This window comes from Thamnophis elegans, unplaced genomic scaffold (genome assembly GCF_009769535.1).
Source record: "Thamnophis elegans isolate rThaEle1 unplaced genomic scaffold, rThaEle1.pri scaffold_139_arrow_ctg1, whole genome shotgun sequence".
In the NCBI taxonomy this organism is placed as follows: Eukaryota; Metazoa; Chordata; class Lepidosauria; order Squamata; family Colubridae; genus Thamnophis; species Thamnophis elegans.
The window spans coordinates 39,283-56,972 of record NW_022473609.1 but is presented as its reverse complement, the minus strand read 5'-3'; the positions used below and the strand labels follow the sequence as shown (position 1 = coordinate 56,972).

Here is a 17,690-nt window from a genome sequence, read left to right as displayed (position 1 = left end):
TTTTTTTTGGAAAGACGGGGAAAGGGGCCCTTCCTGGAGGCTCCCTGGGACGATTTGGCAAATCTTTTAACGGCAAGGCTGGCTGGGTGGCTGGGGAATTCCACCCATCTTAGTAGGGTAGAAGTATAGAATAGCCTAATAGAGCAGTAGTATAGAGTAGAATGTAATATAGTAGAATAATAGAGTAGAATAGAAGACTACTAGAAGAGAGTAAAGTAGTAGAAGAGTAGAATAGAGTAGTAGAGTAGAAGTATAGAATAGAATATAGTTGAATAGTAGCCTAATAGAGCAGTAGTATAGAGTAGAATATAATATAGTAGAATAATAGAGTATAGTAGAAGAATAGTAGAAGAGAGTAAAGTAGTAGAAGAGTAGAATAGAGTAGAATAGAGTAGAATAGTAGTAGAGTAGAAGTATAGAATATAGTAGAATAGTAGCCTAATAGAGCAGTAGTATAGAGTAGAATATAATCTAGTAGAATAGAGTAGAAGACTAGAAGAGAGTAAAGTAGTAGAATAGTAGTATAGAGTAGAATATAATCTAGTAGAATAATAGAGTAGAAGACTAGAAGAAGAGAGTAAAGTAGTAGAATAGTAGAATAGAGTAGAATAGAGTAGAAGGCTAGTTGAGTAGAATAGAATAAGGAATAGAGTAGAGCAGGATACAATTGAATAAGGAATTGAGTAGAGCAGAATAAAATAGGACTTGGGTGGGACCTTGTAGGTCATCTAGTCCAACCCCCTGCCCAAGTCCTTCAAAGCCCCCCAGGGTGAAAAACGCTGGAGCAGAGCCAACAGCCGGCCGAAAGAGCCTTCAGGGCTGACTCTCGCCAGCCACCATCCCTAAATCCCATTTTTTAGAAGGGCGATTCTGCTGCAGACCTTGGGACTCCGACCGGCATCCCCGGGCAGACAAAGCCCAGCTCAGGATGGGCTCTGCCCACCCCCTCCCCCTGCCCTAGTTTGTGCCAGGCCAGAAGCCAGGAGACAGGGAGTTCTAGCCCCACCTGAGCTGGTGTGAAAGCCGGCCGGGAGACCTTGGGCCAATCCTCCTGTTTTTTTGGCCCAGTCTACCTCACAGGGTTGTTGTGGTGGGGAAAAGAGGAGGAGGAAGAGGAGGAGGAGATGGGTTTGTTGCCCCGAGTGGTTTATGAAAAATAACAAAGGCGGGATAAAAGATAAAGCCAACTGAAGGCCTTCCGCCTGCTTTGGGAAAGGCAGGGAAAACCCAGGGCAGGGGCTCTCTGAGGCTCCCTCGGGCATCAGGGCCTTGCCAGAGAACTCCAGCCACGGCCTCCCAGCTGTCTCTTCAGAAGCTGAACCGTCCAGGGTTAAACAGATGTTGGGGGTTACAGGTGCAGGTGGCCCTTACGACTTACGACCACCACCAAGCCCAAAATGTAGGTTGCTAAGCGAGACTTTTAAGTGAGCTTCGGCCCATTTCCTTGCCGTGGTTATTAAGTGAATTGTTGCATTCGTTAAGCCAGGGACCCCGTGGCTCAGTGAATCCAGCTTCTCCCCACGATGCACTGCAACCGTCGTAAATAAGAGTCAGCCGCCAGGCGTCCTGATCACGGGGACGTGGCGAGGGTCGATGACCCGTTCTAGCTTTGAAAGGTCATTAAGCGAATTGTTGCACGTCAAGGACTAGCTGCAGTTTTAGGCCGGGTGGCTCAGCCCTGGATAGACGGGGGGGGGGGGGGGGGACCAGCCACCTCTGACCCCCATCTCGGCCCTTCAGGCACCTGCAGGGAAAGGAAGGCCAGGTTGGAGGGTCAAGGAGGCTGGCCAGCTGGCTGCCCCGCGTGCGAGCGAGCCAAGATGGCATCGTTGGCACAGCAGGCCAGCCTGGTATGGAGGCGGGACTTCTCTGATGGGGCGGAGGTGTAGCTGAGGGGGGGGGGAGCCTCACAGGGTGGTGGGTCTACCGGCCGGGAGGTGTCCTTGGGCTGAGCCGGCTGCTTCTGCGGTGGTGGTGGTGGTGGTGGGTTCAGTAGCATTGGTTCATCTTGTTCCACAGCCTCTCCTTGAGGCTCTGCTTGCGGGGGGTCTTGAGGGCCACGGTGGTCTTGTCCTCCTGGGACTTGAGCTTGGCGTAGTAGTCGGAGAACTTGTTGTAGAGGATGGAGATGGGCATCCCGTTCAGGATGATGCCGAAGGCGATGCAGCCGAAGGCCACCACCCTGCCCAGGAAGGTTTCCGGCACAGTGTCCCCGTAGCCCACCGTGGAGAGGCTCACCTGGAGGAGGAGGAGGAGGAGGAGGAGGAGAGAAGAAGAGCAAGAGGTCCTCCTGAGCTGAAGCAAACTCTCCTGCAAGATGGAGCCAAGCCTTAACCCCCAAAGAAGATAAAAAGGGTCTGGGGGCTAAATCGCATGATGAACCATTGAGGGGATGTCTAGTCCAGTGGTTCCCATACTTGGCAACTTTAAGACTTGTGGACTTCAACTCCCAGAATTCTCCAGCCATCTCTGCTGGCTGGAGAATTCTGGGAGCTGAAGTCCACAAGTCTTAAAGTTGCCAAGTATGGGAACCACTGGTCTAGTCGAACAAGGAAGGAGATTCGGGAAGCTATGGGACCAACCTTCCAGGACCCAAAGAAGAAGGGGTCAGACTACTCCCCAGGGCAGCAGGAGAAGCAAAGGATAGAAACTAACTTAAGGAGAGGAGCAATTTCCTAACAATGGGGACAATAGTCAGTGGGACAAGGGAATTCTGGGAGTCGAAGTCCACAAGCCTTAAACTTGCCAAGTTTGGGAACCACTGGTCTAGGGCAGAGCTGGAACAATGCCAATCAGTGGGACAAGGAAGCCCTCAGACGTTGTGGTGGGGGCTCCATCACGGGAGGCTTTCAAGAAGAGGCTGGACAGCTACTTGTCTGAAATGGTATAGGCCAGGGTCCCCTTCCTGAGCAGGAGGGTTGGGCTAGAAGACCTCCAAGGTCCCTTCCAGCTCTGCTATTCCGATTATTATGAGCCGATTGCGTGGGGGGAGGGAGTGGGGAGAGGGGTGTGTTTGTGGGGGGGGAGGAGGGTTGACTTACGGCCGCCCACCACCAGGTGTTGGGGATACTGGTGAAGTTGGTGCCCGGGACGTCGTGCTCGACGGAGTGCATGAGGGCGGAGAAGGTGAAGATGCCCATGGCGATGAAGAGGAGGAGGCAGCAGACCGGCTGGCAGCACTGCCGGAGGGTGAAGCCGAAGGCCCTCAGCCCCGTGGAGTGCCGAGCCAGCTTGAGGATCCGGAAGATCCGCATCAGCTTGATGAGCTTCAGGACCTTGCCCAGCTTCCCCACGTTGCGCATCTGGTGCAGCTCCTCCGTGTCCTCGGCGTCCTCCTCGCCCAGGTACTCGAAGACGACCTGGATGTAGAAGGGCAGGATGGACACCAGGTCGATGGCGCTGAAGGCCGCCCGGAAGAACTGCTGCACGCTGGAGGTGGAGACCACCCGCATGAGGTACTCCAGGGTGAAGAAGATGGCGCAGGCGGTCTCCATGTGCTCCATGGCCTCCTTGGCGGTATGGCTCTGCATCTCCTTCACCGTGCTGAGGGTCATCCCCACCACCGAGAAGAGGACACAGAGGCTGGACAAGATGGCCGTGACTTTAGCCAGGGTCGAAGAGTAGGGGTTCTCGATCAGGTTCCAGATGGCCTTCCGGAACCGGCCCAGGAACTTCCCCTCGAAGTGCTCTTCCTTCTCCACCGTGTCCAGCTCGGCCTCCAGCTCCCGCTGGATCTTCAGGTACTCCACCAGCTCGTCGTGCTTCTCCTCAAAGAGGATCCGGCAGCACCGCTGGGTGTACTTCATGTGGATCCCCCAGTACTCGATCTCCTGCAGGAAGTTGGCCGAGCAGAACTCGGTCAGCACCCACATGATGCCGCTGCGGTAGAACTGGAAGACGTAGTTGAAGACGGAAGGGTCCCGGTCGAAGAAGTACTCGTTCCTCAGCACCGAGTAGTCATCGCACAGGTCCAGCTTCTTCACGGGATCCACGCAGGTGGCCAGTTGCCCGATCCTGGTGGTGGGGTACCTGGCTGCCGCTCGGACGGCGATGTAGAAGTGCTGGCCTCCAACATTGAGGGACAAGAAACACGGATCCCACGGGTGGGACAGGTCACGGCCGCCATCCTGGGACAGGTCGGCCAAATTGTCCATGGAGCTCCACCGCTTGACCAGCTTCTCCTGAGAGAAGGGGATGAAGAGGTCCACGTCGTTGGGGGTCCGACAGCACTTCTGACAGGCCCGGAACTTCATGTTGGCCGAGAAGCTGGCCCTCCTGGGCGCGGCTGGCCTCATGGTGGTGGCCGAGGGCTCCTCTCGCAGCCACCATCCGCGGCCGATGCCTTGAGGGGAACCGGGGTTTCCACTAACCACCGAGGACCATCCGGGAGGCTCTTAGCAGCTCTGCTGGAGCTCATGTGCCAGCCGCCAGCTGAGCGCCGCAAAGCCACTGAATCCCAGTTACGGGACTGGATGGAAGTGGAAGCAGCTGCTCCTGAGCTCCTTACAGCATTAATCCGATTGTGCTCTTAACATGTCAACCCAGGAAGCTAATCTGGGCGGTTGGGTTGGGCCGGTTTTATCCCAAATTAGTTTTTCTTTTTAAAGATGTGGGGCTTAAGGTGCTTCAAGAAACAGGGGCGGACACCCACGCTAACCTTACGACCTGGGTGCATTCAAACGTGTGAACCATGCTGGCTCGGGGATTCTGGGTGTTGAAGTCCACAGGTCGTAACGTGGACATGGTTGCCCATCACTTCTGCTTGAAGAAGGTGGCACTTTTGCCTGGACTGGAAGACTGATGGGTGGGTGGGTGGGTGCTGGATCACGACTACGCCTTCAGGGGTGGGGGTGGTTTGGGGCTAGCAGGATATTCCACGGCTGCAGACCCTCGGGCTTTCGAAGAGGTCCCAGACGACAGCAGCCTTTCTGGCTGGGGTCCTTCTCAATGAGCTATTGGGAGCAGGTGGGGAAGATGGGCCTGAACGGAAGGCTGGGAGTAAAGGTGGGAGGAGGAGGAGGAGGAGGAGGAGGAGGGCCATGCCTGCAAGCCATCTTCTCTTATGGACTTCAGCTCTGCCACACTTTCTACTGTCTACTTTCCATTGCGGGAAAACGGGAGGGAGGGATTGTATGGGGTTAGATGCTATGTAGCCATAACAACATTCTTTCTAGAAAGCCAAGGTCATCCTTCGTCTCTGCACTTGGCCAGAACTGGACGGGGGGGGGGGGGGAACTGCCAGCGTGGCAGTGGGAGATGGGACCATGGGGTGGACTTGTGGGTGGGGTGGGGGCAAGATCTTGAACTTTCAACTGGGGGGGGGGGAAACCGGGAAGCTTTCAGATTTTCCCAGATGGGCCAACGTGGCTCTCTTCATCTATTGGGACTCTGAGCAATATTTTGCCCCGGACTCCGATTTAATTTTGGATGCTATTTGGAACCCTGACGTGGGGCCTGAAGAAAGGGGTGGCGAGGACTTTAATGAGTGGGCGGAGATTCCAAAAGAAGCCAGGCCCCCATAAAGGTTGGGAAATGATCTTTAATGTCCCCACTCAGACGAGGAGAGGTCAATCCCAGTGCTGCACAAGCAGGGCCCCCAGGAGCCCCTTTCCTACCCCAAAACAGCTCACATTCTCAGCCACCACCGGAGGAAGCGACACTCTCCGCAACCAGGGGGTGTTCAGATAAAGATGGCGACGCAGGAGCAGCGAAACCCACTTTTTGTCATGTGGGGGAATCCGACAGCCGTCCCAAATAGCAGAGCCTGAAAGGGACCCTGGAGGTCTTCTAGTCCAACCCCCAGCCCAACCCTACATAAGGGGTGTCCAAACTTGGGGACTTGAAGACTTGTGGACTTCAACTCCCAGAATTCCCCAGCCAGCCAAGTTGGCTGGGGAATTCTGAGAGTTGAAGTCCACAAGTCTTCAAGTCCCCAAGTTTGGACACCCCAACCCTACACCATTTCAGACGGAGGTCTGCCTCTCCAGCCCCTTTCTTGAAAACCTCCAGGGACGGAGCACCCGGGACCTCTGGGGAGCCTCTTGTCCAAGGCACCTGGAGGCACCGGACGGGGGGAGCACCAACAGGAGAATGTAACCACCACCACCATCACCCCAGGACCTCCGGAAAGGGAGCTGGGATCCCACTGCTTTGACGTGCTGGAAGAATCCCAGCTCAGGATCTGGTCTGAGATGCTCCTGGGCTCAGGGACTCCTGGTGGAGAGAGACACGGGGCGACGCGGCTGTGGAAGGACAGGCCCAAGCAGGCCGCCAGAGGCAGCTGGATATAATATTGTAAATATTCAACGTCTTTTAATTCCCGCTCCAGAGCAGGCGGATGTCGACGGTCTTGCAAGCCATGTGGCTTTTGTGTCTCGGTTCCTGCTAGGAGTCCCAGCTGGGTCGCCAGAATTTTCCAGGTCCGTGGATTTTTGCCCGGGGTTCCTGGGAGGGTCGGGTGACGGAGTCCCCTCGCTTGAAGGGAGCAAGTGGGGCAACTTCCTGCAAGAAAGGAAGGTAAGAGACGAGAGTTTAGGCTCCTTAGAGGGATTTTGCTTTTCTGGCTCAAAGAGAACATCCGGAGGAGGAGGAGGAGGAGGAGGAGGAGGAGGAGGAGGAAGCCGGCAGAGTGGGGGGGGGCTGGGCTCTGAATCCCCAAAGGGGCCTTTGCAAAAGGCAGCTGGATTTTCCTGGTTGTTTCCCCTGAAAAGTCTCCCTTCCCATCCAAGCTTTGGTTTTCCTCGAAGACGTTTTTCCTTCTCCTCTAAGAAGCTTCTTCAGTTCTGAGCGGATGGTGGAAGAGGGAAGGGATTTGTGGTTTCCCCTCCACCATGGTCAGAGCAGAAGAAGCTTCCAGCCCTCTGGAATGAACTCCCCGCAGGGATTCGGACCCTCCCCTCTCTCCAGGCCTTCCGAAAAGCCGTCAAAACCTGGCTTTGCTGGCAGGCCTGGGGTTGATGAGTTCCCTCCCCTCTCGACATGTATGGTTGTGTGACTGTTGTTTACTTTTATTATTTGTATTTTGTCTTTTATGTTCCCCCTTTTTTTCCCCTTGAATTGTTCGCCGCCCTGAGTCCTCCCGGAGAAGGGCGGCATACAAATAATAAAATTCTATTCTATTCTAATTCTATTCCTTGGATGAGAAGAGAAATGTCTTCAAGGAAAACCAGCTGCCCCTTGAAAAACAAACCCCCTTGGGACAACCGGGACCCGGATGACGGAGACAATCGTGACTTAGATGGTGGAGAATCTCCATGAACATCTTGCCTCCAAGGAGCTCCTTCAGTTGCAGAACTCAAGAAGCTTCCTGGATGAGAAGCCACACGCCTGGCCTGCAATAATTGAGGATCTCCATCGTGCCCCAAAAGCAGACTATGGAGAGGGGAGCCATTTTCCCCCCCTCCCCTCTGCCTCCCTACAAAAGGAAAGAGCGAAACTCGTTAAACCACCTGGGCTTCGCTTTCTGGAACAGCTGGGCTGAGGAAGCCTAGGGCAAGACTTGTGGACTTCAACTCAACAGAATTCCTCAGTCATCAGCAAAGCTGTTTAGGGCAGAGCTGGAACACTGCCAGGTTCTCCCAATGCCCATCTCCAGAAAATACTGTGTTTAATGTCAATCTCTGTTTGCCTGTGAGATCACGAGGGGCGAGCTGAACATATATTAAGTAACAGCGTCGCAAAAGAGGACGTAAAGAAAAGCTGTTCAACCCCAAGCAATGCAAAACTCGCAATTTACACGGGGGGGGGGGAGGAGGAGGGGAGGGGGGGGGGAAGCAGGTACAGAAGGCAGAGAGAGAATAGAATAGAATGGAATAAGTATTGGAATATAGAATAGAATAGAATAGAATATGGGAATAGAATAGAGGAATAGAAATAGAATAGAATAATGGAATGGAATAGAATAGAATAATGGAATGGAATAGAATAGAAATAAAAATAGAATAATGGAATAGAATAGAAATAGAATAGAATAATGGAATGGAATAGAAATAGAATAGAATAATGGAATGAAATAGAATAGAATAATGGAATGAAATAGAATAATGGAATGGAATGGAATAGAAATAGAATAATGGAATAGAATAGAATAATGGAATGGAATAGAATAGAAATAAAAATAGAATAATGGAATAGAATAGAAATAGAATAGAATAATGGACTGGAATAGAAATAGAATAGAATAATGGAATGGAATAGAATTAGAATAGAATAATGGACTGGAATAGAAATAGAATAGAATAATGGAATGGAATAGAATAGAATAATGGAATGGAATAGAATAGAATAGAATAATGGAATGGAATAGAATAGAAATAAAAATAGAATAATGGAATAGAATAGAAATAGAATAGAATAATGGACTGGAATAGAAATAGAATAATGGAATGGAATAGAATAGAAAAGAATAATGGAATGGAATAGAATAATGGAATGGAATAGAATAGAAATAAAAATAGAATAATGGAATAGAATTGGCCAAGTGTGATTGGACACACAAGGAATTGGGTGCAAATTCTCTCTGTGCGCATAAAAAGACAAGATACATTGGTCAGGAATCGTAAGCACTTCATGGGTTCTGTGTTGAAGCTTCCCAGGGACAGGAGTCCAGCTACGTCCATCCAATCAGATTCGGGGCTTACCTGGCTGGCCAGCCAATCTCAAGGGCGCTCGACTAGGATTAGCTGCTTAAAGGCTGCTTTGGGGGGCAGCCGGGCAAGGAGGGGCTTGGCTTTCCTAGAGGCCCACAGGCTGACGGCTGCTGCAGCCACGATGGTCATCAGGAGTGCTGGAAGAAAGGCAGAGAAGAGAGAGAGGACAAGTGAACGTCAGAATCTGGCTGTCAGCCATCTTTCCTTTTGGCTCTTTGGCCTGCCACACTTTCTATTCTTCCGCTATGCCTTTTTCTATGGTGGGAAAATGGGAGGGGGGGATTGTATGGAGTTAGATGCTATGTAGCCATAACAACATTCTTTCTAGAAAGCCAAGGTCATCTTTTGTCTCTGCACCTCTGCGTCTGACCGGAACTGGATGGATGGAAGCTGCCAGTGTGGCAGTGGGAGATGGGACCATGGGGTGGAACTTGTGGGTGTGGGGGAAAGATCTTGAACTTTCAGCTGGGTGGGGAAAACCCGGAAGCTTTCAGATTCAGGTTTTCCCAGATGTGCCAACATGGCTCTCTTCATCAATTGGGACTTTGAGGAATCCTTTGCCTCCGACTCTGATTTAATTTTGGATGCTATTTGGGACCCTGACCCTGGCCTGGTTCCTGGAATAGCCGCAGGAGGGAGATGCCCACCAACGTTGATCATTTTCATAGAGACCCCCCCCAAAAGCAGGAATTTCCATGGTATTCTAGCATGTAACCGAACTACAAATGGCTTTTACTGTCCTGTGTTTGATGCCACGTTGATGGAAATCGATCGGGTGGTCCTTGACTGAATATTCATTCAGTGACCATTCAAAGATACGACGGCACTATAAAAAGGGGATCGTTTTTCACACTTACCACCATTGCAACATCCCCGTGGTCATGTGATCAAAATCCAGAAGCTTCTGAAGCAACTGACTCGTATTTATGACGGTGGCACTGTCCCGAGGTTACGTGATTTCACTTCAGACGAGTGAAATCAACGGGGAAGCCGTAGAACAGTCGTGTTACTGACTGAACAATTCACTTAACAACGGGGGCAACAAAGGTTGCTAAATGGGGCAGAAACCTGCCTCCTAATTGTCTTGCTTAGCAGCGGCGATTTTGCGCTCAACTCTGGTCGTAGGTCGAGGACTAACCCATGGATTCGGTGAGGCCATTTCGGCCTTGCAAAACCGGAAGAGTGGAACCGGCTGATTTCCCCTGCTAATTTCCCCAATTGTGCTGGGGGGAAAATCGCTCGGCCAGTCTCACTCACCGACAATGGCAGTGATGGTCAACGGCTCCAAGGCTGCAGTTTCTGGGGGAGGAAAAACAGAAGTTAATATAATACACCTGGGGGAGAAAAAGAAATGAAAACAGAATTTTTATTTTAAACCAGTGTTTCTCAACCTTGGCAACTTGAAGATGTCCGGACTTCAACTCCCAGAATTCCCCAGCCAGTTTAAAACACTGTTTTAAACACATATACAAAACAAAACCAGATTAAAACAACAAAGGAAGAAAATGTTCCATCACACAGCAGTTCCATATCGGTCTGTATATTCATCTCTTATGTTCGTGGTCCCCTTATTCTTTACTTATTTATATCTACGATTCCATACTTATTTGTATGTCCCATTTGTTCCAAGTTAAGATAGTATTCGGATTCCTCCTTTCGTCAATTTGTCCACCTTCGCGCATTCTAGGATTTTTCTTATCACCTCATCTTCCTTTGGTACTAGATTGTGAAAACAGAATGTTATTCCGTAGGATGGGCTTAAGGATGAATCATTGAAAAAGCTGGAGAGACTGGAACAGAGACACATTTAAGTGTTCTGAGTTCAGGATTTAAGTTACTTTCTTTTCTTTTTCTTTCTTTCTTTCCTTCCTTCCTTTTTTTCTTTCCTTCCTTTTTTCTCATTCCTTCTGTCTGTCTGTCTATCTATCTATCATCTATCTATTATCTATCTACCTACCTACCTACCTATCATCTATCTATCAATTAGCTATCTATCTATCTACCTACCTACCATCTATCTACCTACCTATCATCCATCCATCCATCTATCTATCTACCTGTCCATATCTATATCTACCTACCTACCTACCTACCTACCTACCTATCATCTATCTATATAATCTATAATCTATCGTCTATTTTATATCTATCTATCTATCTATCATCTATCTATCTATCTATCTATCTATCTATCTATCTATCTATCTATCTATCTATCTATCTATCTATCTACCTACCTACCTACCTACCTACCTACCATCTATCTATCTATTATCTATCCTATCTATCTATCTATCTATCTATCTATCTATCTATCTATCTATCTATCATCTCTCCCCCTCTCTCTCTATGCATCCATTCTATCTATCTATCTATCTATCTATCTATCTATCTATCTATCTATCTATCTATCTATCTATCTATCTATCTATCTATCATCTCTCCCTCTCTCTCTCTATGCATCCATTCTATCATCTATCTATCTATCTATCTATCTATCTATCTATCTATCTATCTATCTATCTATCTATCATCCCCTCTTTCTCTATGCATCCATTCCATCTACCTACCTACCTACCTACCTACCTACCTACCTATCTATCATCTCTATAAAACTTTTATTCCTACAGCTTTTAACTGGCAAAAAAAGTGAAGCAGTGGGTACCTCAATTTTTCTGAAGAAATAATGAGCTCTTTGAAAGAAAGAGACACAAACAGCTTTGCAGAGCAATTTGGAGAGAAGGACGGGGCAGTACGGAGGGGTTGAAACACTGAGAAATGAAGACATGATCAAACTCAGAAAGCCTTTTGCAGAGGGCAGAGTCCCGGCGGGAAACATAACGCAGGAAACAAAACAAACCAGAGCTTCAGGATGCAAAAACACACACAACTCCCCCCCCTCCCATGCTTTGCTTCATTGAGGTATCTGGGAAAACAGACATCCTGGGAGGAACTCAAGGTTGTTGAAAAGAGTTTATTTATGGGAACGTTTGTGGGAGTCGGACCAGCCTGGGACAGTTTGCCCAAACCGGAAGGGTTACGCAACTTGGGGAGGCGATAAATAAGTCAGATTCTCCGTGGGAAGCCCCTTCCCCCTGGATTCTTTGTCTCAGGCAGACAGGACAAGCAGCTGCCCTCCCTCGGAAGGTCCCGGAGCGTCCCACCGGTGGGTTATGAGGACTGGCTACTTGTGGGGTTACCCAGATCTGGAGATGCAATCTTTAGATTAGGGGTGTCCAACCTTGGCCGCTTTAAGACCTGTGGACCGCAACTCCCAGAATCCCCCAGCCAGCCCTGCTGGGAGTTTCAGTCCACTGGTCTTAAAAGTGGCCAAGATCGGATACCCCTGCCTTAGATATTAGTTCTGATTCATCAGAACATTTTAGCCAAGAGACCCACGTCTGAGAGGGAGGCAGCCCGTGTATTTTAAGCATCTCAAGGAGAGGCAGAGAGCTGGATTAAGTCCAGGGTGGGGAAAACCTCCAAAGGGATTTAATAGCATTTAGTTTAATTTAATTAGGATTCAGTTTAATTTTCCAACGTTTATGAAAAGGCAGAACCTCCTGGAGCTGCAGTTCCTTTTTAAATAAATTTTAAAAAAAGGAGTCAGAACAGGTGCTACCAGACTTCTTTTGTTTCTTAAATTCATCGGCTGCCCACCTCGTAACGAAATGATTTTGTCAACATCTCGGGGTGTCCTGAAAACATTCCGGTATGTTTTAGGTAAAGGCGGCATTTGGGAAGGCTGTGAGCATGGCACGTTTAAAGACGCACTGAAGCGGACATGTGAGAAACAGAACATGCTTGCCCGTCTGCACATATGTGGGGCAAGCGGCGTTTGGCACGGCAAGTGTGGGGCGGGGTAGGGAGTGAGACCAAGAAATGAAAGGTATTGGGAAAGGGAATGCTGTCAAGTCCAATTTACACCCACAGCGACTTTAAGAGATGACAGACGTGGATTAGGAGTTAAAGGCATTTAAGATTAGAGAGATACTGGATTAAACTCCCCAATTAATTAGAAGCAGCAGAAGACAACAGAAGTCACCCCAAAGAAAGGGGGAGGGTGGGGGGGGAGCCAGGGTCAGAACATAAGGGGAGTGGGGTGAGTTGATTGACACCTCTGGGGCTCAGAGGATCCCTGGGGTGACTCTAGCCCAGGCAGAACTGCTGAAAATTCAGGACACCCCCCCCCACAGCAAAACACAGCAAGCTTTCGGTCTGAGCGATGAAATTTAATTATATCCCCCCCCCCCCCCTTAGCATTCTCAAAATCAACCCGATGCAAAAGATAACAGATTTACAGAATGGAAGAACTGATCCTAAATCAGCAGCACGGAAGACAAGAATGAACAGAACCCACATGCCCAAATGCTCTGTTTTTTTTTTCCTCTTTATTTCAGCAATATAACCGGAGAAAGAGTGGGCACGCATCGTTTTTTGTGCTGTTAACTCTTTTAAAAAAAAAAAGGGATTTGGTAACCTCTGCAAACTCCCCCCACAATGCCTAGAAATCTCAAGAGTAATTCTAAATCTACCTTGGCGTGACCTGTTTGGCAGTTCTGGATCCTTGTCCAGCTTCCTCCAGGAAATGCTGGAGACGGCATCGTGCCCTTCCATGTGCCAAGGACACAACTCTGCAGGGCTCTTAAGTTGAAAAGGGGGAAAAGCACCCGCAGGGGGTGGGGGGGATTCTCACGGGACCTTCGAAACTTCCTTAAATCTCTCCAGGGTGGAAATGTATGCAGGAAGCAGCAACAGAGTCCCATCCTGCTAATTTCCTTCCGGTTAAAAGTAATGCAGAATGCAGGAAAAAAATAAAATAAGAGTTACAAATATTGCCAGGAGCTACACCTGAGCCCCTCTTGTTCCCAGCCAGCTGTACAAAGTATATTTCTAATTGAGAGAGATTTCTTTGCCCAGGTGGATTGAGAGTTATAAACAGCAATCACAAGCGAAATACAGGATATAACTAACAACAAGCGAAGTGCAGCTTTAGCAAGCAGGTGTCACTACAGCAAAAGGTAGCTTTTCCCGGATTGCCTACAAAACCAACTTGCAATTCAAAGAAAGACCAGCCAGCAGAAGCACCGTTTGGCACCCCAAAATCGGACCACAGTTCAGCCCACCTTTTGGGGTTATCTGCGAGGTCCTTGGAGTCTCGGGCGAATCCGTGCCGCAGCTCTCTTCGTCGGCTCCGTCTTCGCAGTCCGGGTGGCCGTCGCACTTGAAAGACAGCGGGAAGCACTCGGCCCCCGGGCGGCACCGGAACTCGTCGCTTTCGCAGCCGTCCTCCTCGGACGGGGCCCCCCGGGATGCGCAAAGGGACACGGCCTCGTCCGAGCCATCGGGGCAATCCTGGCGCTGGTCACAAAACTGCTCGAAGGGCAGGCAGGGCCCGCTGCTGTGGCCGCAACGGCAAGTGTGATTCCTGCAGACGCTTGCGCAGCCGTCTGTGTGGTCCTGGCAGCCGGGCTGCCTCTCTTGGCGGAGGCACAGCGGCACCCGTCCCCCCTCTTGGCACTGGAAGCTCTCAGGAGGGCAGGAGGAGAATCCTGCAGGCAGAAAGGAAGGGAGAAAACAAAGCAAATTCAGATATATTATCTGCCTCCCTTCTTCCCTCTTTCAGCGCTCTTCACAGAATGAGAGAGTTGGAAGGGACCTCGGAGGTCTTCTAGTCCAGCCCCCTGCTCAAACAGGAGAACGGTGGAGCCTCTACAAGTGCTTGGGAAGAAACATGCCATGAGTTCCTTAAGAAAAGCAGCTCCTGAGACTCTGACCTTGGAGCCTTACCGGGGGAAGTAATCATTAACTAACCACTGTTTGTTTTTTTGGGGGGGTGAAATAAAACAATGTTTTGTGGAATCACGGACAGAGGTTGTGAGTCTCCAAGAGGCTGTGCAGCGGTGTTTATTAAGAGAACTTCCAGGCTGCCTTCTCCCATGGGGATCCTGGGCCAACTCACAAGGACAAGTCTTCCTACTGTGCTAATGTGGGTTTTTTCCTAAAATAAAGTCCTGGGCTGGATCCCGGATACCCCCCTGGAAACATCAGTGGCACACAGGGAGATCCCCCTGGGAAGGATCCACTTGGCTCGGTTGCTAAGAGCAAACTTGATGGCAATCAATCAATGCAAAACCCCAACTTCTCTGAGAAGCCCCTCAGGCTGGGAAAGGTGGAATGGACCAGCATCAGTGGGGAAGGGGTGAAGGCCCCCTCCTTGGAGACAATCTTTTTTTTTTGGGGGGGGGGGACATAATAAATGCTTGCAAAGCTTTTGCTGCTCCATTTTAATCTCTAAGTAGGTTCAGGTGCTAATTATCTTGCAATGGCTTAATTGCTCCCCACGGATGCTTTGGGGAGGGAAAAGCATCCTGGGTGGGTCTAAGCAAGAGGGGGGGGGCTTAAAAGAACTGGGGGTCCTAGCCCCCTTTGGCCAATTGGGGGGGGGGAAGCTATAAGACAAGGCCCAAAGGAGACCCCCTCCCAATCCAGGGCAAGAGTCCATCCTCATCTGCAGAAGGAGATGCAGAAGTATTAAATTTTACAGAATAACAGAGCTGGAAGGGACCTTAGAGGTCACCTAGTCCAACCCCCCGCTGCTCAAGAGACCCCCCTAGACCATTCCGGGCAAATGTCTGAAATGCAAAGGATGGGGGAGGGGTGCAGGGGGAGTCCTAAGCCTCCATGGGGAAGGCTGGATTGGGAGGGCCCTGGCTGTGGCTTATGGGTCTGGGAGTCCAGCCTTCCTGAGAGAGGCTGAAGGCACTGAAATAGACCAATGAAAAGAGCGTGAGGAGCCAAACCAAGGAGTCTTTGCATGAGAAGAGGGCATAACCAGCGCCAGGCAAGGAGCGAGACAGGCAAATATTGCATAAATGCACCTGGAAAGAGAAGCTGGTGTTGGGGTGGGGGGGATAATTCTACATCTCTCCACCTCCACTCCCCCCCCCCACCTTTAGCATTTCAGGCTGCTGCAAAAATTTTGCATTTCCGAGATTTTTTTTGAGGGGGGTCTTTTAACTCGAGGAAGGCTCGCCTTTCCCCCTTGGGCAGTTAGGCCTGGTCGCCTTAGCAACAGGGCAACGGCCTCACCTCTGACCTTGGAAAAAGGACGGGAGGGGGCGAGTGAGGGGGACATCGGCGCACGTGCGGGCCGGGGGGCGTGGAAAGCGAGCCCAGAGGAGGTGTGGCGAGGCGGGGCGGCAGGGCAGCCAATAGCCGCCTGCTGGGCGGGGCCCGACGTGGCGCTCTCGACCAATCGGCGGCCGCGGGACGTGTTTGGGGGCATGAATGAACTCGCCGCGTGGAGAGTGTCCTCTCCTCCTCCTCCTCCCCCCTCCCCCCCTCCCTCCGCTTACCGGCCTCCCAATTCAGCAGCAAGAGGAGAAGAAGGCGCGTCATGGCTCCGCGGACGCCGCCTGCCCGACTGAACGCCCGGCGAACATGAAACCCGCCGAAGAAGGAGCACGCCTGCGCAAAGGCGAAGAAAGCGCTGGGGGGGGGGGGGCGGAGGAGCCACGCCTCCGAGTCGCGCATGCGTGGGAATAGAAGGCTCGGCTCGGCCAGACGAAGCGGGCAGCCAGTCAGAAGGCGCATGCGCAGTTTCCCCGGGGAAAAATCCAGAGCACGTGCAAGGATAGTGCAGAGGTCTTCAAACTTGGCCACTTTAAGACTTGTGGACTTCAACTCCCAGAATTCTCCAGCCAGCTCTGCTGGCTGGAGAATTCTGGGAGTTGAAGTCCACAAGTCTTAAAGTGGCCAAGTTTGGGGACCCCTGGCCTAGGGGGGCTGCCAGTTGCAAATTAGGGCTAAATCTGGAAACCAGGCATGGGGAGGGGGCCCCAGCTGCTGCCCCCGCCCTTCGGCTCAGCCGATTCGCTGGGGATGGGTGGGGAAGAGCCAAGAAAAGCCCCCTGCTTCAGGAGCAGTCTACCCATAAAGACTATTCGGCTTGCTACCGAAAAGGGCCCCCGAGAAGAGCTTTTGCCCGGGAACGGAGATTGTTGGGCCGGAAAAGATGCCTCCCGACGCTCGGCCGTCTTAGCCGTGGGGTGTGTGTGTGTGTGGGGTGTCCTGGGTTGGGGGCCTTAGGGGCACGTGAGATGTCTCCTCTGCAGGAAAGCAAAGGCTCAGCTGGAGGGAGGAGGGTTCACCTGGTGGATTTGGGGTGCCAGGAATTGGGACGCTTGTGTCAACCCCAGCCCTGCACCCGACTGGTCGGAAGCTCCCCTCCCCCCCCCCAATTCATATTTTGGTGCATCTGCTGAATAGTTTTGAGAAAGACATTTTGGGAGAATCTATTAACTATGATCCATCCAGCATCTCTATTAAAACTATGATCTATCTATTATCTACCTTATCTATCTGTCTGTCTACTATTTATATCCTTCCTCTTTTCTCTCTCTCCATACCTATCTATCTATCTATCTATCATCATCTCCATATCTGTGTCTATCTATCCATCTCCATATTTATCTCCATACATATCTATCCATCCATCCATCTCCCTCCATATCTAATCTATCAATCATCTCTCCCTCCCTCCATCTATCATCTCCATATCTGTGTCTGTCTATCTATCCATCATCTACCTCCATATTTATCTCCATACCTATCTATCTATTCATCCATCTCCATATCTAATCTATCCATCATCTCTCTCCATCCTTCCATCATCTCCATATCTATCCATCATCTCCCTCCATATTTATCTCCATACCTATCTCCCCATCCATTCATCTCCCTCCATATCTATCTTCTATCCATCATCTCTCTCCATCCATCCATCCATATACATATATCACGCCTGTCTATCCATCTCTCCATTATCTATCTATCTATCTATCTATCTATCTATCTATCTATCTATCTATCTATCTATCTATCTATCTATCTATCTATCTATCTATCTACATCTATCTATCTCCATCTGCCTGCCTGCCTGCCTACCTACCTACCTATCTATACATCCATCCATCCATCCATCCATCATCTATCTATCTTTGTTTCTCTATTATCTACCTACCTACCTATCTTGTATCT

The 17,690-nt window shown here is 50.3% G+C and overlaps 2 protein-coding genes across 2 annotated transcripts; both read right to left on the bottom strand.

Moving 5' to 3' along the window:
• Positions 1 to 1,989: 1,989 nt before the first annotated feature.
• On the bottom strand, positions 1,990 to 4,295 carry LOC116523280 (potassium voltage-gated channel subfamily V member 2-like). Its single transcript, XM_032238379.1, has 2 exons — positions 3,042 to 4,295; positions 1,990 to 2,238 (listed from the first exon to the last, which is right to left on the bottom strand). The coding sequence occupies exons 1-2, from the start codon at positions 4,293 to 4,295 to the stop codon at positions 1,990 to 1,992; spliced, it is 1,503 nt and encodes a 500-aa protein (XP_032094270.1).
• A 1,992-nt stretch (positions 4,296 to 6,287) lies between these two features.
• On the bottom strand, positions 6,288 to 16,308 carry CD320 (CD320 molecule). Its single transcript, XM_032238375.1, has 5 exons — positions 16,007 to 16,308; positions 13,775 to 14,200; positions 9,906 to 9,947; positions 8,640 to 8,785; positions 6,288 to 6,501 (listed from the first exon to the last, which is right to left on the bottom strand). The coding sequence occupies exons 1-4, from the start codon at positions 16,242 to 16,244 to the stop codon at positions 8,658 to 8,660; spliced, it is 834 nt and encodes a 277-aa protein (XP_032094266.1). The 5' UTR covers positions 16,245 to 16,308; the 3' UTR covers positions 6,288 to 6,501; positions 8,640 to 8,657.
• Positions 16,309 to 17,690: the final 1,382 nt, after the last annotated feature.